Source organism: Etheostoma spectabile, chromosome 3 (assembly GCF_008692095.1).
Source record: "Etheostoma spectabile isolate EspeVRDwgs_2016 chromosome 3, UIUC_Espe_1.0, whole genome shotgun sequence".
In the NCBI taxonomy this organism is placed as follows: Eukaryota; Metazoa; Chordata; class Actinopteri; order Perciformes; family Percidae; genus Etheostoma; species Etheostoma spectabile.
Window position 1 is genome coordinate 17,496,515 of NC_045735.1, and position 22,047 is coordinate 17,518,561.

The 22,047-nt window shown below is 41.3% G+C and overlaps 1 protein-coding gene across 4 annotated transcripts in view; it reads left to right on the top strand.

Annotated features, from left to right (window-relative positions):
* igsf9ba (immunoglobulin superfamily, member 9Ba) overlaps positions 1–22,047 on the top strand; it is a 70,357-nt gene that overhangs the window by 17,760 nt on the left and 30,550 nt on the right. For all 4 annotated transcript variants that reach the window (XR_004329395.1, XM_032508508.1, XM_032508501.1 and 1 more), the window contains exons 2-4: positions 3,238–3,435; positions 9,580–9,726; positions 16,479–16,630. Coding sequence is in view for 3 of the 4 variants with exons in the window: in XM_032508508.1 (XP_032364399.1) it covers positions 3,238–3,435; positions 9,580–9,726; positions 16,479–16,630 (497 nt within the window). In the remaining variant the exon portion in view is untranslated. The remainder of the gene's footprint in view (positions 1–3,237; positions 3,436–9,579; positions 9,727–16,478; positions 16,631–22,047) is intronic.

A 22,047-nucleotide genomic window follows, 5' to 3' on the forward strand; every position in this document is an offset into this window, starting at 1 on the left:
AAAATAACAATAAAATGCCGCGCTATTAACTTTAGACCAGGTTTTTGTTTGTCACTTTCCACTGCCTCAAGATTACAATGGGCCTAGAATCCACCTGCTCACTCCTCTTGTGGCGGGCTTTTGTGTCGGCCGGGTGCGAGATAGTGCCCATAAAGTCTCTGCTTTCATTTGTTATCCAACCCCGGTGGTCAGTTGCACATGTTTGTGTCCTCAAATTCCACATCAGTTATCTCGGACTGTGTTGAACCAGTCTTTAAGGCAACCACGTCGGCGTTCACTGACTCAGTAGTGAACTTGTCTTGCACATGCCTCTTCACCAGAGATGGCAAAAGTACTCACTTGTGGTACTTAAGTAGATGTACAGATACATGTGTTAAAAAATACTCTGGTAAAAGCAGAAGTAGTAACTACTTTTAACTTCTTTACTCAAGTAAAAGTAACAAAGTACAGACTTGGAAATTTACTTAAAGTATAAAAGTAGCCTTTTGACAACCATTATTTATGCAAAGCTACCTGGACCACACACATGTTACTAGAGAGTAGCTGACAAACTTCAGTGGACTTCAGTGGTGTGGAAGGTGGTTCTTGTAATCGTTTTTAAAAGCGTTATAAATGAGGCTGCAATTTTGTTTTGCTTATAGCTGGATGGGACAGGTTTCTTCAGAGGTTTAGCGTTAAAAGGTCACGTTTTGTACAGACTGCAGAGCAGAGCGGCATGCCCACAGATGCTCTCTGCAACCATCGACTCCCCTCTCATCCACTCTCAGCAATTTTTATGCATGTTGACACGCTACACCGGGCTTCATCAAACACTGACCCTCAGTTTAACCTTAATGACAAATGCTGCTTAACTACTGGCATGATTTAGCTGCTCCAAATTAGTACATGACGTTTTGTTCTTTCTTTGATGCTCAGCTTGTCTGGGCCTTGTAGTTGTCCATCAGCTTCCCTATGAGATTTCTTACTTGCCACTTAACACTTGCATCGTATTCATTAGCATTCAGGCTAATGCAGCTTTTTGTATTCTCGTGCTGGTCAATCAATCAATCAATCAATCAATCAATCAATCAATCAATCAATCAATCAATCAACATTTATTTATATAGCACTTTACAGCAACCAGCAGGTATCCAAAGTGCTTGACATCAGAAAACAAGATTAAAACAACATCATACAAGAAAAAGAATGAAAAATAGAAAACTGGAATATCAGAAAAGGTTACTTAGAAACAGGAGGAGAGTGAAATTGTGAGATCTAAATGGTCATGTCGGGTTCAATGAGTCATTTTTTTCGTTTTGTCACTCATAAGAGCTCAGGTTAATGGCCTTATACGTATTTGTGCCTCATTCTAACGCTACTAACGCTACAGCGTTTGTGAGAGGGCACATGGGTAAACTGCGTGAGAGGGGTTATTATGAACAACAGCAAAATACAAATACAATTATTGAGCATGGAATATATTTTAGTTTTTGTATAATGTGATGCATGTGCTTGCCAAATATATTTCTCCGTGCTCAAAATCTATATAAAAATACAATGTAATGCCAGACAGGGTAGCTTAGAGTAGCTGTTAGCAGGTGATAGCAGGCACAGTTGCAAAGCAGATTCCCGCAACTGGCTGGCACACCACATCTCCACTTTAAAAAAGTGCAATTTGATTAAATCTGCTCTGTTTCAGTCCAGAATGTGTGCTGGCTGAAACGAATAAAGTGGATTAACTCTATCACAGGATAATGCAGATTAAACCCATTGGGCACAATCACTAAGTGATGCATATGGCCTGTAGGGGTGGAGTTATAGCTTTACCAATCAGACAGAAGAACTGGGTGGAAATGTCTGGGTTTTAATTGCAGTGTGCACAGCTGAAAAAGCCACAGATCATGTAACATTTTCATTTCATACAGTGACGGTAGTGGAACATGGAGCAGTAACACCAGCGCTGCTCGAGCCCGTGATACCTCCAGGTCCCAACATATTAGCTCTTCTTGTAAAAAGGCAAGCTCGTGCAAATGATGCTGCTAATGAAAGCGTTAAGTTATGCAGCTGGTGTTTCTCTGGAGTCATACGTCAGCATGTCTCTTGATCCCTGAAGCGATTTTCCCCCTGGGCGAGGGCGGGTAGTCATGCTCGCTCTGACGGCGGAGATGCAGCCGGTTCAATGAAAGCGGGGGTGGCAGCTGGAGAAAATCCATTCCCAGAGTGAGCGTTCCGCTGAGGCAGGTAGGCCGACCTTTCAGTCATCTGATAGGTCAACGCTCGGCAGCGTGCCTGGACAGTCGTGGCTAAACGCCAGGCCTGGTGGTGCTCATAGTAAAGCTTATCTGAGCAGCAGCCAGCTATGATCAATGGAACCCCTTGGCAGCTCATTTATAGTACAGTATGGCACAGCCACAAAACACTCACCAGCACACACAGGTGACAGATGACGATAGGGTTTACCCGTGTGCATGGTGATCCTTTAGAATCTCAATGTAGGCCAGGAGTGTTCAACGTATCTGAAGCAAAATGTAGTTTTAATCCATTGTGCAGTAGTTTAGTCAAGGGCTGCAACTCAGTCATCTGTTGATTCATCGATTAGTTGCTTGGTCTATAAAATGTCAGAACATTATGAAAAATGTAGATCGGGGTTTCTCAAAGCCCAAGATGAGGTCTTCAAATGTCTTGTTTTATCCACTCAAAGATATTCAGTTTAGTGTCATAGAATAGAATAAAATAGATAAATCTTTATTGTCTACCAGGGTGGACATTTTCTTTGGCCCACCTGACCTACAGGACAGATTAAACATACAGACATCTCAAACATAGTGAGTAAAATATTAAAAATAAAAATATCAGGATAAAAAATAATACTTAAATTTATTAAAATAGCAGCTGAGTTTGATTGTCAATTGATTTGGTTGAGGATACTGATGGCATTCGGAATGAAAAAGCAAGAAAATATTCACATTTCAGAAGCTGGAATCTGAGAATTTTGAATTTCTTTTCTTAAGAAATTACTGAAGCGGATTTGTCAATTAATCTTCGCAGCTCTAGTTTAGTCGATATTCTTTAATTGCCTCCTAATTATTGCTTGCAAATTAGTCTTGGATGACTTGGGTGGGATGCCATTTTTCTGCTTTGTCTGCCGTAATTCTGTGCAGAATACACACCTGCACCTTGTTCTTTTGGATGCCAGACTCCAGCCCTAGGAGATGAAATTCCTTGTTAGTGGTAACCGCTGCTGCGTCTTCTTCTCAGGTGCCCACGGAGTGAGAGAGGAGCCCCGGTTTGTGACGGCGCGCGCCGGAGAGAGCGTGATCCTGGGGTGTGACGTGTCCCCTCCCCTGGACGGCCAGCAGCCCCCCTATGTGGTGGAGTGGTTCAAGTTTGGAGTGCCTATTCCCTTCTTCATCAACTTCCGCTTCTACCCTCCTCATGTGGATCCAGAGTACACTGGTAAGATGTCTGTCTATGTCAAAGTAATCCAGCCCTAAAAATATAAGAACGTATTATTACATTCAACAACTTTAGTTTATGAATTTTGAATCAGGATCAACATCTTTTTAGTTGCCAAGCACAGTAAATCCACAGGACTTGACACTGCAGCAGATACAAAGTTAACAACCAGAGTTTCACAGTACACTCATAGAAGGATAATATGACATTTTAAACTACATTTTTCCACATGAGTTACATGTGAAACACAGTTAATGTTGAAACAACTCTATAGACTTAAAAGAATTGCTTTACATTTTGGGAGATATACTTTTTCCCAAAATGTCCCTTTTTTTTGCCAAGAGTAAGATGTGAAGTTTGATATCACTCTCATGTCTACGCGGTAAGTGTTGTTATCGACCAAACAAATGACATTAACACCTATTATTTACTAAAGTTGGATGGGATCTGTATTGTTTACCTGGCAGATGTAACTGGACCCATATTTCCACAACAGTAGAGTGTGAAGCGTGTCTCCAAACATGGTTAACCTACCTTTTGTGAGTCCATAAAGCTGATATTGTAACGATATATCACTTCAAAAGCATTACAGATTTTGGCTTTAAACTGAAATCATTCTGGAAACATTTCAATGATTATACAGCATATAGATTTCCTTACACCGCCGCGAACCTAATTATAACTTCTGGCTGAGAGCAGAGCCATTTCTGACAACTAGTTAAATATTTTGCAGTGCAAATGCGCTGTGTACATGTTCCTCCCAATCCTATTTCATTGAGAAGACCTGCAATTTCAGCGTGATCCAGTCTGTTTTTTCCTCAGTATTTTTCTATAGCGGTTTGGGCTTTAAGAACAGAACATGGCACAGTACACTGAGGCCTTTAAGTTCTTAGAGAAAAGACCTGGCTGCCTTTGCAAAGCATTCTGGTCCTTGAACTGCACTTCTATTTGTTCTAACATGGCGTGCGGGGCTGCGCAGGGGCATCTGCTGCCTCTAAGTGAATAGAGGAAATAACTGTGTCTCAGCAATTTCCGACTGCATTGTACATACATTCTTTTCTACACACTTCAGTGACAATGCACCACAGAGCATATAGTGTCGAGTCGATACAGTATATTAAAAAACCCTACATGTTAGTTAGTATAAAGCAATACAATTCAACCGAACCATAAACTGCAGCCTCCAAATGATCATAAAATTGAAATAATGCCTCTCTTAACATTATTACCTCCATGAAGCGACACTACGAGAGCATTGAGGCTTAAACAAAAGAGTAAAGTTGTGGGCCGTAAATCCAAAACAATAAAATGAAAGATGCTATGCATATATGAATAAAGTACTGTATATGCTCACAACCTCCTGGCTCAGACAATGTGTTTGCCACTGCCTTCACACAGACTCGCGACAGGAAATTGTTTTTTCTGATGTTGCTTCAGCATCTGTGACAAGATGGCGAGCTGTCAGAATGGGGTCAGAATTATCCCTTCATGTTCCCACCTCGTTACCAAGTACCAAGTAACACCCCGGCCCGACCTGGTAATGCGCTGCGAAATAAAGGCGAAGCTTGGCTCGTCGAAAAGCTGGGAGGATTCAATTCCCGTGTGTGTCCTAAATCCGGACGTAACAGGGTTTTCAGGGTTTGTTTTTAGTGAAAGCGGTGTGAATAATAATAAATTCTTTGAAATCACTCCCTGTGGGCTTTTCAAGCAGGGTCAGCACTGCAAATACGACTAATGGCAGTGACTTAATGTCCCCTCCTATTTTTGTTCTGTAGTGGCTACTGTAGACACTGCAGCTGCTGGAGCGTTTCATTGCTTACTTTAACCTCCTGACCGGCAGCAGGGTATGAACGACCAGCGCGTTCCAAAACAGCATCACACGCCGCTGTGCTCGCTCGGGCTCTACTGGGCCTCGGCCATGTTGGCGTCAAGTCCACCGCTGAGGAATTACCATCGAACAGATGCAAGATGAATATGGCCGGTCTCATTACATAGATTAAAGTTTGTTCTGGGGAATGCATGCGCTGTAGCGACAGTGTGATAACGACAGTGGCCTGTAGTTGATGAGATGCTCTTTGGGTCCGTGCAGTCTCAGAGCTCATTTGGGCTATTCCCATGAATTTTGATCACTTAGTACGAATGAAATTGGTGAACAGACTCAATGTGATATTATTCCATCACACAGCTGCTACCAAAATAGAGTAGATTATCCATGAATGCTGCACTTACAGAATGGACAAATCCCAAATATGTTGACCATGCAGATTTTAGTGATTCCATCTATGGGTCAATAATTTTGTCTAGGTCAGTGATCATTACCTTTGTTCACTTTAGACACCAACACTATATTCTACATAATATGCTAATCAAGATTCCTCATTAGAACTGTGTATTTTCTATTTAATCTAACGCAAAATGAGAACTTGTAGGCTACATATCTCCTTGCAGACTAAAATCTATCTTGTAAAGTGTCTCCTGCAGCAAAATGGAAATTAGAACATTTAAAAACATCTATTTTTGTGCCCACTCAAGCAACGACGCAATCAATAATTCAGATGTGCAGCTTGTGAAATTTTAGTGTCCCGCTTTGGGACAAGCTGTTGGAAAACAAAACTATATCTTGGATGCACAAGGATAATATGGATATGTACAGTATATGTAAACATTATTGCCCTCTTAGGGGCTCCACTTTTCTTACATATACACAGTAGGCTACAGGATAATGATGCAAAATGCAGTGTTTTATCTTACGATTAAATAACGAGAGTTAATAATAATGATTCATAAGCGTCCAAATACTTAGCTTACTGCTCACTATAGAGTACAGAACCCGACTGAGTGTGTAATAAGTGAACCAGGGAGTGGTTTCTGACACTTAAAACACATTTAACATGTGGATAGGATATAACAAGTCAAGGCTTTTTATGGTGTCAAACTCCATTATCACAATACCCTGGAAATCCAAAGAGCACAATTTGATTTTTCTCAACGAGTTTCTCTGGCATTGAGTAATGCTGCTCATTAACTATACCTTTCGTAGCTGAGCTGCACCAATCACATCGGTGTATCTGATATAGGCGGGGCCAGAGGCGAGCTGAACCAATCACATCAGTATATCGCACCAATCACATCGGTGTATCTCATATAGGCGGGGCCAGAGGCGAGCTGCACCAATCACATCAGTATATCGCACCAATCACATCGGTGTATATCATATAGGCGGGGCCAGAGGCGAGCTGCACCAATCACATCAGTATATCGCACCAATCACATCGGTGTATCTCATATAGGCAGGGCCAGAGGCGAGCTGCACCAATCACATCGGTGTATCTCATATAGGCAGGGCCAGAGGCGAGCTGCACCAATCACATCGGTGTATCTCATATAGGCGGGGCCAGAGGCGAGCTGCACCAATCACATCGGTGTATCTCATATAGGCGGGGCCAGAGGCGAGCTGCACCAATCACATCGGTGTATCTCATATAGGCGGGGCCAGAGGCGAGCTGCACCAATCACATCGGTGTATCTGATATAGACTGGGCCAGAGGCGAGCTGAACAGATGACAACAGTCCCATCTACCAGTTAGCTCCGCTGGTAGCTAAGCGTATGGGGCTCTGCATACGTCACCCCATGTGTTGTTGTGATTGGTCGTAGTGTTATCCAATTACGTACAGTGAGATTTTCAAATGCACGCTTGGTTCCGCCCCTCAAGATGGGCGACTCTCATTACTCGATGCCAGACCTTTAATGTTTCGGATTTTGGTCTTGATTTCCAGGCTGTTATCACAAGGAAAAAATTAAAATTTAGGACTTAAGTACCTTTTTGTGCGTAACAGTTTTTGAAAATTTTTAAATCAATTATTTTTTAAACAAAATACAAAACATAAATTCCACAAACACAATACCGTCCTACCTGAGGAGCCCTTTAGAAAGCGTAACCCTCCTGTTGTCCTCGGGTTAAATTTGACTCCTTTCGTCTACATCTGAAATATGGTTCTTTTTTTAACCTAATTACCACAAAAAATGGATTGGATTGCTTACAACGCTCTTTGCAAATACAATTAATCACTTTCATTCTGATCTTAACTATTAGTCAAAATAATTCAGAATTTCTGCTTTTTAAACTCAAATATTAGGTATATTTCTATATAAATGAGGGTTGTTGACCATGAATTACAACAAGTATAAAACTAGTAAGGTGGTGTTAGTGAAAACTACAAAAAAAGTCTGAAAAATGGACAAAAATGTCAATTGTCAAATGTCAACACAAGGGACAGGACAACACAAGGGTTAAGTACTTTTGATTACAGTACATTTTAGATGTTCATAGTTAACTGTGTTAATGATGGTGACCATTTTCTCCCACGTTAACTTTGCCCAACTATATATTTTCCCTTTTTTAATTGTATCTCTGTTTTTTTAAAAAGTCTACCACACTTTGTCACCTTGGATCTTTAGTGTTTCCTCTTCAAAGCTTTCCTATTTGACAAAGCTTGCGATGTGATCTGAACAAGGTGTTAGCTCATCTGTTCTCACAGGAGCGAGAAGCCTGTACTGTGTAAGTGGTTAATGCCCAGGGGGGGGGGGGGCGGTCCTGACGTGGATACACTGCTGTTAACTCTGTTTACAGCAGCACCCTCTCACTCTTTGACAAATGGGAGCTGAGGCTGATCCCCACCCTTCACGCCACCACCCCTCCCCACTCAGCACTTCAATGCCCGGGCAAAAAATAGACTTGACTTTTTAAAGACAAGTCTGCAAGACTGCAGCTCGTCTCTCCTCCTCTTTGCTGCATCGATTTTCTGCTAAAAACGTCAGTTTTCTACTCCAGCTATGGCGGATATCCCAGGGTTGGGGTATCTATCCATCGATTCCCTTTATATACAGTGCTGGTATAGCAATTCAGCCCACCCTTCAATACATTTGCTTGACAGTTTGAAAAACCAGGAAACGGTGCTTATAGAACATCTACACATCAAAGTTAGAAAGAGCGTCTCCGAACACTCATCAGACAGCAGAAGCGAATGTTTTAGTCTGTTGGGCTGCTAGAGGCAGCCATGTGAGCAGCGGGCTGGAGGCTTGGAGACAGACAGCTTAGCAGCTGAAGATCTCACCATGCCTGGTTTCCTGAACTTCTCTCATCCCATGCGATTTCCTCCTTTTAGAATTCCAATTTATCCTCAGCCTTGAAGAAGAAAAAAGTGGCGGGGATGAGGAAGTTTTAAAAGGCACAGATGATTTCTTTGATGTGGGAGGCTGGTCTTTTCCCACAGTGACACCAAATACTTTATTTTAATTCAGCTGTAGGTATTGCTCCTAGGTAGTTTCATGCATAAATCCCATTACTGGAAGGTAGCTGGTTTGATTTCAAGCCACATTTATGCGTAAATATTGTGAGGAATATTTAGAGGAATATGCTTATTCGCTTTCTTGCCGAGAGTTAGATGATATCCTCTGTACAAACATGAGAGTGTTATCGATCGTCATCATCTATCTCATAGCAAAAGGCTAAATCATTTCCAAAAATTGCAGTCTGCATGCTCTTTAGCATGATCCGTTTTGTGTTTCCTCCAATAGTCCAAAGACGTGCAAGTCCGGCTGATTGAAGGCTCTAAATTGCCCCGTAGGTATGAAGGTGCAGTAACTGTTAGAGATTGTCTGTCTCTATTTACTCTGTGAGAGACTGGTTTTCCTGCCGTCCATTCAGTGCTTGGAAAGCCTCCAGACTGCTGCACTCAATGAGTAAGAATAAGAATGAATTTGATGGTCACACCCGACTTGGACTTTGTGCATCAAAACAGGCTTGTGCATGTCTTTATTTTAACAACTAGTAGTTCAAAGTCTGACTTTATGAGTCATATACTGTTGCACTTAATCCTAATAGCATACAGTGGCAGAATGTAATTTATTTGTCTTTTACACCATGACTTAGAAGCTACATTTGATGCAAACCCAGTGCATAAATTAAATTACATAAATGAGTCTCATTCTGCAAGAAGAAACAAGGTTGAAGTGAAGGGCTTAACCCCCAGCTGCTATGGTGGATATCTGTGGTAAACAGCAAAGCTAGGTGTTTTGAAACACAGGAAAAGACACATTTCTATATATTTATTTTTTTAATTTGAATCCCCTTCTGTCTCCAGGTAGAGCCTCTCTGCACGGGAAGGCCTCCCTACAGATTGACCCGGTGCGCTCCGAGGACCAGGGCTGGTACGAGTGCAGGGTCCTGATGCTGGAGCAACAGTACGACACCTTCCACAACGGCAGCTGGGTGCACCTCACAGTCAATGGTGAGTCACCCGCCCAGGGCGCCTGTCCTCTGACTGGACGTGTTTGTGTGTGTGAAGAGAAACAAATACAAAACCTGGGTCATTTAAATTCTATTAAGCTCAATTAAGATTTATGAAAAAAAAAAAATCCTAGAGGACAAGGTAAAATGTACAAACGCAGGTAATAATGATGTGTCAACACACCTGATGATAAGCATATCATTATTTAGCCATTGCATTTGATTATAAGGAGGAACAATAGTCCAATATGCATATATATATGTTGGGCAGATAGCGTAAATGTTTACGTGTTGTAATGTAATTTCAAGTTCTTTTTTGTGTAGAGTTGGTAGTCATTTTTCATTTTGATTAAAATAAAATGAGATATTAAAATATCTCATTTCATCAGCATCAGGTATAACCATAGACATCTAAACATCTGTTTTTAACATATACTTCTGCATCCTTCAATTACTTTTAGTTTTAGTGGTTGTAACCTTGACTGTACTATCATTCTTTAAAGTTGTATGTCTGTTTTAACGACAAAGGATGAAATAATTAGTTGATTAATTGATTATTTGACTGAAAGGAAACTGTTTTGATGATCGACTAATCATTTCAGGAATCCTGAAACATCAGATATTCAGCAGCTTCTCATATGCGAGAATGTGCTGCTTTTCACCGTACATTGACTATTTGTGCGCTTTGGACTGTCCTTTTTTTCACTATTTCCTGACATATTTAGAAAAATAATATGTATGGGGTAATTATCAAACATATAAACTGTCAGGCATTCTGATTGGTTTCTGTGTGCCAACTCCTCTTATACTTGCTGGACTTATACTAAAGTGACACACTCCCTATTCCACTACTTTTGTCTTTTTGTGGTTTTTACCTAAAAATGAAGAAACTAATCCTACATTGCAGCTCTTCAGACTCTCTGGTTCTTAACTCACTGGTTCAGTTATCTGCTGGTGACAGTTTATGGTTTTCCATATATTTTTTTTTACCAGACACATTTGAAGGAGTAGTTAGTAGACACTGTTTCAGATCATTCCTGCAGATTCTTTTCAAAAGGCCATGGTGTAAAAAAAAAAAAAAGAGATGAGAGGCTGGTTAGAAGAGAATTGATTGCGGCCTGTTTAAGGCGGTTCCGGCAGGGATCGTCTGCGATAGTCTGAGAGCGATCAAACTGATGACCGGGCGGAAAAAAAAATCCGCACCTTAGCATTTCCCAGGAATGCCCCAGTGGCTCAGAGAATCCGATGTGAAGTGTGTCTTCACATTGTTGCAGAGACAACGACTCCTTTGTGTTTAATTTTTTTGAAGCCCTATATCTGTTTCACATGAGGAATGCTTTTTAGATTATATTAAGCTGCTTCATATATTTTGCAGAATATTGGATGTAACTGAGTAAATGCACGATGCAGTAAAGATGCGGTAAAGTAAATGCAGCAAATTCAAGTAGTATGTCTCATTTTGTTGTATTCCTGGCATTTCTTAGTTGGCTTTTCTGGAACTGGTTAATATGAGCCGGTGATTATTTGCCAATCAGAATGGTTCAGGCCAAAAGCGGTGATTTTCTTGTGTTAAAGCTTCACAGGTCTCTAACTTCACAGAGCTGTAATCCTCTGTGTGGTTAGAGAGAGACTTTGCGAGCAAACTGTCAAACTAATTCACGTGTATATTTTTAGCGCCGTGTGAAACTCATGCATTTTCATTTTGATCATGCATACGTTTTACAACGGATGCAATTCTCGTATTTGAATAATGATTACAACGCGCTGCATGCGAAATACTGTGTAAAGAACCATTTATAAAGTCCATTGCACAGCATAATCACTTTGGAATGAAAAATGCTGATGTGTATACACGGTTATTATCAATGCAGAACATAATGTTTTCTTCAGTGTGTGTTTGTGTGTTAGTACAGCGCATGCATGAGAAATTGCAGTGTTCACTGTGTTCTGTGTACAGCGCATTACATCAACGTTGGCATGATGGCGTCTCGTTGTATGTGTTAGTCTGCCGCTCAATGAGATCCCTGTCTGCTGGTTGTAGTTGAAGAGTGAATAGGTTGTACTCTGCCATCACCTGCACACTCTCTGGAGTGTGGTGTGTGTGTGTGTGTGTGTGTGTGTGTGTGTGTGTGTGTGTGTGTGTGTGTGTGTGTGTGTGTGTGTGTGTGTGTGTGTGTGTGTGTGTGTGTGTGTGTGTGTGTGTGTGTGTGTGTCTCAATGTCTTGTTGTGTAGGCATACTGAATCTCTGTAGCTTTCCTCATCAGTAGTCACTCTTAACTTCAACTGCTCCCTCCCTCCCTCTCTCCCTCCCTCCCTCCCTCCCTCCCTCCCTCTTTTTCTGCTTTCCACTCCTGTCAGGCCCTTCAACAGAAACTGAGCTCTTTGGGTTGTAGGGTTGTAGCACCACTAATAATATCTCTGAATTTCATAATCAATTTGGCATATTAAGTGATGGCATTTTACATGACCTCATGTATGTCCTGTGTCTGGCTTTGAGATGCAGTCAGCTTGCTCTACTTGGTGTTGAAGTGTTTAACTGGTACAAATAATGATTTGTTCTCGGACTCATAATTGATTAAAAACAAAGACATTCATGGAAATACCAAAAGCAGCAGTTGTCTCAGAGTCACGACATCCAAAAAGGGAATTCATATGAAGACTTTATGCTACTGTTGTCATCTAAATGGGTGTCTGTAAGGGAAGCAGGTGCCATTTTCGTCTGGCCCCCACACAGACACTAAGGGCACCCATTTCCTTTGGCTGTTGGTATTTGCATACACTCCTCCTTTGAGTTCCTGTTTGCTGGCCTTTACTTCCTGCCAAGCGGACAGGGAATTCGTGCCCACTCAGTGGCAGGTGTCAGATGGCAAGGCCTTGTGCCCAAAAAAGACACTAAGTCCACTCTCTCTCTCTCTCTCTCTCTCTCTCTGCCCTCCCTCCTTTTACTCCTCTGCTCTTTCTAGTCTTGTCTCTCTTGTCCTTTCGCTTCTCTTTCAAGCATCAGCAAGCTTTTCAGGAATGGAAAAAACACCATTGCACCAGCATTCATGGTTTTAATGGACACACTGAAAAATTAAAAACACAGACCCTGCCACAGCGTCACTGGGTTAGTGATGGGCTGGTATTTAGGACCCATTTGGTTGACCCAACCGGGGCCCAAATGCCAGCTCATTTGTCCACCAGCTCAATATATCCCTCATGCATCTCTGTCCTTGTCAGTCACTAATGGGCCCATTGTGGCTACAGATGGAGCACATCTGAACAATTATCCTCAGGCCCATGTAGGACCCAAAGATGCAGATTTTGTCCCCCACTTAAATCTGTATTGACATTAAATTCACCAATGAAACAACAAACACTAGCAAACGAAAAAAATGAAACGTGCTTGGGAATTGCCTTCTCATTTTACAACCTTGGAGAGTAATGTTTCTGTTAACTATTGTTCTAGTCCAGTGTTGTCACTGGAGTCCATTTTTTCCCATTTTCTGTCCAGTTGCGCTTCTTGTAGTCTCAGTTTGTGTGTCAGTATTTCCATTAAAAAGAGTTCTACCACACTTGTTAGCCATTAGTTTAAAGATGCAGATTTAAGTAAGTGGACTATTTTTAGGAAATAGCTCACATGGGCCCAAATGTCAGCCCAAAAGGGACCCATGTGTTGGTAAAATGGACAAAAAATTACAAAATTATCTTAAGCCAGTGTCTACAGTCCATCCCAGATTGGTTGGCATTCAATGTGTAATCTTCCGTGTCTGTTGGCCTAGTCACAGCGAGGATTTATAGCACTATGATTGCCTAATGTGACAGTGACCATCTCAAAACACAAAAATATTGTGTAGTCTGATCTTGCCAAAAGAGAAAGATAGGATGTGAGTGTGGCAGTAAGAGCCCCGATCTTGCTCTTCTTAATTATAAAATATAATCCAGATTCTATGGAGTACCTTGAGTATGCGGACATCAGAAGATGGAGGAAACAGCAACCGTTTACACTGAATCACACGTTACACGTTAGAGACTCATGATGTGAAATCAATGAAAAATGTGTACTCCATGCATCCGTATTCTCTTAGGAGCTGAGACTAGAAAAAGCCCAAGCAAGGGAAGGATGCAGATGCACAAGTTAGTGAGGAAATAACGGCACGTGTACTGTAAGCCTTCAAAGAGGAGGATCTTCAAGCCTCTTTTAATGTATATAATTGATGAAGAGCTGCAGTAAGTAGGGCGAGAATGTGATCAACTCCCCGGTTTCCCAGCCACGGTGACACTTCCTCTGTAACGAGCTGTACCTGATGGTGTGAAAACAACTCCCAGGTTGACAAATGTACCTGCTGTTTTCACCGCCATGTGTGCCAACTATATCCTGTCAACTGATGCTCAATCCCTAGAGAACAATCTGAATTTGCATTAAAATGAATAAGTACTACAATGTAAAAAACATGACTCCCTTACAAGGAAACATCCTGCTTTTAAAAGTCTACTTATTATCAGCCACATTTAGTTAGTATTGCATATAATTATACATTTACGTTAATAATACCGATGCATTTTACTGCTGGAGCTGGTCGAGATGTAGACAATTACTGTATATAGAGTTAGGTAGTTTAGTCGAGTGCTTCCCAACCTGAGGGACGGGTCCCACCTGAGGGTCACCACGTAAATCTGACCACATAAATGAAACAAAATCTTGAGTGTCATCCTTTGTTTCCTGAGTAGTGTAATGTGACTGTATTGTGCATAAGGTCAACAAACTAAATGAGGTGAAGGGAAACCAATAAGGGTAGAGTGTAAAGAAAAGCGAGCAGAGAGCAGGAGGGTTACCGACATTAAAATAAATTGTGTGGAAGCAGGTGGGGTCATTACTGGGGCCTCAAGCCATCCGAGAGCTTGAGAGGGTTCTATCTCTGACATCTCAAATGTGTCAAGGAGCCCCAAACTATACACATTTTCATAATTTTATTTAATTAGTTATTTTTTCATTTAACCTTTTATTTATTCAGGTTAAAAAAATAAAAGAATAATAAAAACAATTGGCAGATATTGTCATGGGGAACTTTCCATAAGATCATCTCTCAATGCAAATCAAACCAGCTATTAAGCTAACTGAAATAAAAACCATGCCTATCTCTAGGTATGGTGAAGCGTATGTGATGATGTGGGGGGGGGGGCAAGGGAACTATCCTGATCCATGAAATAACTGGCCTTTAAAAATAAAATCTGCCTGCCTCTATGGGAATTTAACATAGGGGGGTGTATAATTATGCCCCCTGTATTTTAACATAGGGGGGTGTATACTTATGCCCCCTGTATTTTAACATAGGGGGGTGTATTACATACTAATGCACCCTGTATTTTAAGGAAGAACTTTTTTTTATTTATTAATAATACATTATTCATTCACAAAGAAAATTGATGTCTTTAAAAGGTTGGATTTTCCAATTTTTTTTTGAATTAAGGCATTTAGATCAATTTCCAAAAGATGTTTTTTATTCCTCTATTTAATCAACTTTAGCATGGGTGTGTAAACTTATTCCAGCCACTTTATATACACACAATATAACCTTTTACTTAAAATCTTAACCCGCAGACTTGTAGGTATTGGCAGTTAAATAAATCTACCAATGAGAATGAATGAAGTGTCTTTAGATCAAAAGCAGAAACTCCTAGTGAAGCAGGTTGATAAATGTAATGATGCATCATGATCCGTTTAATGTAGCGTTGACCTGTCAGCCGCGCGAGCAAGCGATACCTAAACCAATCATGCATTTTATCTCCATTAATCCCCTGTATTGTAATGAGTGTTAGAGAGCGAGACATGGACACGGACAGGCAGATGTCTGAACGTGCTAATTGGCCGATTTGTTTACTCCATGCCAGGTGCTTGTGTGCAGTCTGAAGCACGGGAGCACTCCCAGCGGCAAGCGGTGACCCATTTGTACAGCAGCGCTTTTTTTTTTTTTTCTCTTTAACTAAACTGTGGCACTATTTATAATCAAAATATTATGTCGGAACACTGAAAGCAGCTGCTGGTGGAAACTCTGGTTTATTGGCCTGCAGTAAGTGGTGAAGAGCTCCCTTGTGGCTGTTAGCGAAGCTCAAAAACATCAGGTGGAAACGCAGTGATGCCGCAAAGTGGTTTCTGTAGGTTTTCAAGAATAAACGGCAACATGGAAGGAACTGGTCCCTGTTCACTTTGATGTCTTGCTGCATGGTTGTGATAAGAGCTGAATACTGCCACATTGTCCCGCTGGCCAACAGCGGTACTACAACAAGAAAAATCCCCTGTGGCCCAAAAAGCGTTTTCCCATCATTATAGAAAGTACGTAAAAAATGTAAGAGGTCACCTCGGATGACACAACAAGGTCAACTATTGCTGTTTGTATTTTTAAATCATGGAGGTTTCATACTTAAAACTTAGATTTGAAGCTTCCAAGGGCCGAGAAAACGTTAATATGATACATCGAAGGCCAGAATAGTCCACAAGTCTTTTGTTAAAATCTTTTTGTGTTAATGTTTTTGACCCAGGAGGACAACACAAGGGTTAAATAGTTGTTGAGATATTTCAGTCTGGACCAAAGTGGTGGACCAACCAAAACTGCTACCCATAGAGCTATAGGGTATATATATATATGTATGAAAACAAACATTTTCTCAGACCGAAGACAACATCAGCCAGGGCATTTGAATGCAGTTTCATGATTATTGTTGTAGTATAACTTACGTAATGATTCTGGTTTTTTTTTGTACTTTCTCCACAGCCCCACCTTCATTTACAGCGACGCCGCCGCAGTATGTGGAGGCGAAGGAAGGGGGGAGCACGGTGCTTAGCTGCTCTGCCCAGGGAAATCCAAAACCAATGATCAGCTGGCTGAGGGAGGGGGAGGAGCTGGCATCCAACACAAAATATTCGGTAAGAATGGTGATCAACAACGGACGTAATTCTGATTCATGATTATGTACGAATATAGAAGCAGGGCGTGTGCACAGATGGTGTCATCCGCTGAGTCCATCTGTACTGGAAGTATGTTGTGTGAGTATGTCTGACTCGCTAATATCAGCTTGGGTTGTTGGTGCTGAGGCTTTATACGTCACACGTCAAACATTGAAACATGCAGTTAGTTAACAGGTAAGGAGACATTCTCAATTTGAGTATTTTAAACAATTTTTTTGTCATAGATTTCTCTGTTTTTAGTTGACAACAAGTTAATAGTTGAAGACCTTTGGTTGCTTTGTCAGTCCGGCTCTCCCTGCTTCTCTGTAAAACTAAACCTTGAATCTCTTAAAGGTCCCTTGACATGGTGCTCTTTGGATACTTTTATATAGACCTTAGTGGTCCCCTAATACTGTATCTGAAGTCTCTTTTATATAAACCTTAGTGGTCCCCTAATACTGTATCTGAAGTCTCTTTTAATAGACCTTAGTGGTCCCCTAATACTGTATCTGAAGTCTCTTTTATTTAGACCTTAGTGGTCCCCTAATACTGTATCTGAAGTCTCTTTTATATAGGCCTTAGTGGTCCCCTGATACTGTATCTAAAGTCTCTTTTATATAGACCTTAGTGGTCCCCAATACTGTATCTGAAGTGTCTTTTATATAGGCCTTAGTGGTCCCCCAACTGTATCTCAAGTCTCTTTTATATAGACCTTTGTGGTCCCCTAATACTGTATCTGAAGTCTCTTTTATTAGACCTTAGTGGTCCCCTAATACTGTATCTGAAGTCTCTTTTATATAGGCCTTAGTGGTCCCCTGATACTGTATCTGAAGTGTCTTTATATAGACCTTAGTGGTCCCTAATACCGTATCTGAAGTCTCTTTTATATAGACCTTAGTGGTCCCCCAATACTGTATCTGAAGTGTCTTTTATATAGGCCTTAGTGGTCCCCCAATACTGTATCTGAAGTCTCTTTTATATAGACCTTAGTGGTCCCCTAATACTGTATCTAAAGTCTTTTATATAGACCTTAGTGGTCCCTAATACTGTATCTGAAGTCTCTTTTATATAGACCTTAGTGGTCCCCTAATACTGTATCTGAAGTCTCTTTTATATAGACCTTAGTGGTCCCCTAATACCGTATCTGAAGTCTCTTTATTTAGACCTTAGTGGTCCCCTAGTACTGTACCTGAAGTCTCTTTATATAGGCCTTAGTGGTCCCCCAATACTGTATCTGAAGTCTCTTTTATATAGACCTTAGTGGTCCCTAATACTGTATCTAAAGTCTCTTTATATAGACCTTAGTGGTCCCCTAATACTGTATCTGAAGTCTCTTTATATAGACCTTAGTGGTCCCCTATACTGTATCTCAAGTCTCTTTATATGACCTTTGTGTCCCTAATACTGTATCTGAAGTCTCTTTTATTGACTAGTGGTCCCCTAATACTGTATCTGAAGTCTCTTTTATTTTAGCCTTAGTGGTCCCCTAATACTGTATCTGAAGTGTCTTTTATAGACCTTAGTGGTCCCTAATACCGTATCTGAAGTCTCTTTTATATAGACCTTAGTGGTCCCTAATACTGTATCTGAAGTCTCTTTTTATATAGACCTTAGTGGTCCCCTAATACTGTATCTGAAGTCTCTTTTATATAGACCTTAGTGGTCCCCTAATACTGTATCTGAAGTCTCTTTTATATAGACCTTAGTGGTCCCCTAGTACTGTATCTGAAGTCTCTTTTATTTAGACCTTAGTGGTCCCCTAGTACTGTACCTGAAGTCTCTTTTATATAGGCCTTAGTGGTCCCCCAATACTGTATCTGAAGTCTCTTTTATATAGACCTTAGTGGTCCCCTAATACTGTATCTGAAGTCTCTTTTATATAGACCTTAGTGGTCCCCTAATACTGTATCTGAAGTCTCTTTCCCAAAATTCAGCCTTGGTGCAGATGTTCAGCCACTAGAGCCAGTCTCACAATGAGCTTTCCTTAGTATGTGGCATTTCTGAGTCTGTAGCTTTTGAGGAGGAGGAAGGGGGCAAGGTGGAGGCTGGGGGTGTGGCCTTGACCAACTGCTACTTTGCTCGTTTGAAAGCCATGATGTCTCTCTCTGATGGGGGGGCCAAATTGTCTGATTCCAGGTTGGCCCATCTGAGCTTTCATTTCCTCAAAGGCAGAGCAGGATACCCAGGGCTCGGTTAACATCTATCACCATTTTTAGCCGCTGGGGGGCCATAGGCAGGCTGGGGGAACTCATATTAATGTTAAAAAACCTCATAAAGTGAAATTTTCATGCCATGGGACCTTTAAACAAAGTTAAGACTGGCTGCGTGCCTCACAATTCCAAGAACCACTTTGTTGTCTGGTAATGCACGACTTTTATCCATTCATATCCTCCCAAAATTAACCAGTGTGATGTCATGAGAAGATATTTCTGGCACAGCCTCGGTTTGCTTTAATAGCAGCGAAATGTCTCAAGCTACATAAACCAAAAACAATAAAACATCAGGTGGTAGATTATGGCATTAGTCGCATAGAATAAAAGACAGGTAACACAATGTTTCATTATAGACGACTCCGACACATCAAGAGCTTGTTGGATGTTGGATGTTTTACATCTTGAATAAAAGGGCCAAATATCATGTTTTCTCATGTGGAAAAGCTCTGGCTCTCTTGCTCTCACTATACAACCACAAGTACTTTCTCCACCTGCATGTGTACAGTCCCTGACAAAAGTCTTGTCGCTTGTGTGCAAATTGACCTGAAGTGCCGCTGAAATATATTTCTAATCAAGATTTATTTACAAGAAATGGCTCATTTTAATCCCAACAGCTTTTGTAATAATGTTTCAGTGCAAAAAGAAACTGTCAAAAGTATTCTAATATTCACAGCTTGGTAAAGCCCATTGAGTCAATTTTTGCAAAGACATAAGTGTTGTCGCCTTGTCATATGAGCTTCACCTGGGATTAATAATGGATCAATCAGGTCTCAGGTGTGTATAAAAACAGCCCTTAGACCTTCACTAGAAGGTCACTAGACCTTCACATCAACTGCAACTACACCTCTGCAAACATGCCTAAGATTCACCCTGAGACTAAAGTTTTGATTATTAAGAAGCTGAAGACCAGATCCACTGCTGATGTGGCAGACACCTTCAATGTGTCTCAGCGTCAAGTACAGAGGATTAAAAAAAACATTTGAAGACACTGGAGACGTTTTTGACAAGCCCAGGTCAGGCAGACCCCGCAAGACAACTGCTCGAGAGGACCGTTTGTTGGCTCGAAACTCCAAGGCCAGCCCATTTTCCACTGCAGCAGAGCTCCACGAGACCTGGTCCCCTAACGTCCCTGTGTCAACCAGAACAGTTTGTCGGATTCTGTCTCGAAATGGCCTCCATGGTCGAATCAGTGCCCAGAAGCCAGCACTAAACAAAAGACAATTGAAAAACCGTGTGGCATGTGCCAAGGCCCACAGCCTGCTAAAAGGATGGACGCTGGAAAAGTGGAAGAAAGTGGATTTTTCAGATGAATCTTCTGTTGAATTACACCACAGTCGCCGCAAATATTGCAGGAGACCTACTGGAGCCCGCATGGGTCCAAGATTAACCCAGAAAACAGTGAAGTTTGGTGGCGGAAAAATCCTGGTCTGGGGTTACATCCAGTATGGGGGGTGCGAGAGATCTGCAGGGTGGAAGGCAACATCAATAGTCTCAAATACCAAGACATCTTAGCTACCTCTTATATTCCCAACCATAAAAGAGGCCAAATTCTCCAGCAGGATGGTGCTCCATCGCATACTTCCATCTCCACTTCAAAGTTCCTCAAGGCGAAGAAGATCAAGATGGTCCAGGATTGGCCAGCCCAGTCACCAGACATGAACATCATGGAGCATATGTGGGGTAGGATGAAAGAGGAAGCATGGAAGACCAAACCAAAGAATACTGATGAACTCTGGGAGGCAGCAAGACTGCTTTCCTAGCTATTCCTGATGACTTCATCAACACATGGTCTGAATCCTCGCCAAACCGCATGGATGCAGTCCTTCAAGCTCATGGAAGTCATACAAGATATTACATTTGGATCTCACAGCACCACTATTTAATTTGCTGACATATTTTAGTATTTGTAGTAAATTTGTTCAATTTCTGTATAGGCGACAAAACTTTTGTCTTGCCAAAATTTGACCTTTCTGTCTTGTTTAAATAATAAATCTTTTTTTAGTGAAACTAATTTATTTCAGTGCATTGAACATGATTTGGGAGGGTTTTAGCTTTTCATATGAGCTATTTCTTACACCAATTGATTAATTAAAAGTCAGGTTAATAGCAGGTGTTTCTACAAAATAGATAAGCGACAAGACTTTTGTCAGGGACTGTAGCTGGATGCAACAAGTTCACACCGGTTCTCCGGCGATAGGATGTCTCCTTTCTACACTTCTGCATGGCCTCACGCTCTCATATGTCACTGATATTGCAGTCTGCTGCCTTTGACTCTTTACAGCTGCCTGTGTGATACAGGAAGTGACAGGAGCATACTGGAGTGTCTGTTTAGGGCCTTTTCTACACTTCTTGTTCGTTTTCCCCCTTTTCTCTCCCTCCATTCGCCTCTTTTTAACACCCTCCCCTCTAAATGATTAGACAACATTCAGATGCATTATTAATCTCCTTCCCCTGCATCAATATTACATTAGTCCTAATATGAATGTTACACTAAAAATGAAAATCGCTAGTGAGAGCCCAATGCCATAATTCACTGGCTTCACCGTTATGTACTGAGAAAATGTAAAAAGCGAAACCTTTAGCAGCTGTCGTCATCTATTTGGCTGCTCAGAGTGTGTGCCCGAGCCTCAGACTTGGGAAAGCTCCTTCCTGTAGTGAGAAGAGTGTGTGTGTGTGTAAGGGTAAATTTGCTCACCCACATGATCATATCCATGGAGACGTCATGGAGAAAGGCAGGAATGTGACAGACAGGGTTTACTTTTATTGCTTTTTTTTTTTATTTGCACACAGTCAAAAAAAAGAGCCATAAAACAAAGCCACTAAACAAAACAGTTGTGCAGGAGACGACAGAACTCTTGGTGGAATTATAAGGGTCTTCCCCGAAGTGCACTCAAATGACAAACAAGCAGGAAAACAGCAGCCCCCCCAACTGTTTCAGAAGCCAATAACTCTCTGGATGCATCATTGAAGTGTGACACAAATTGAAATTCTGCATTCTTCATCTCACGCCTCACCTTATCTACTGCTTCTTGTTTCCTCTGTCCCCATTTCCCCTCATCTCCTCATCCTCCTCCTTCTCCTCCTTTTCTTTAATCTTCTCCGCCTCACCTTGGATTGAGTACAGCTGAAAGTTAGGGGTGGGAAAAAATCAATTCTTAGATGCATCGTGATTCTCTCTAGAAC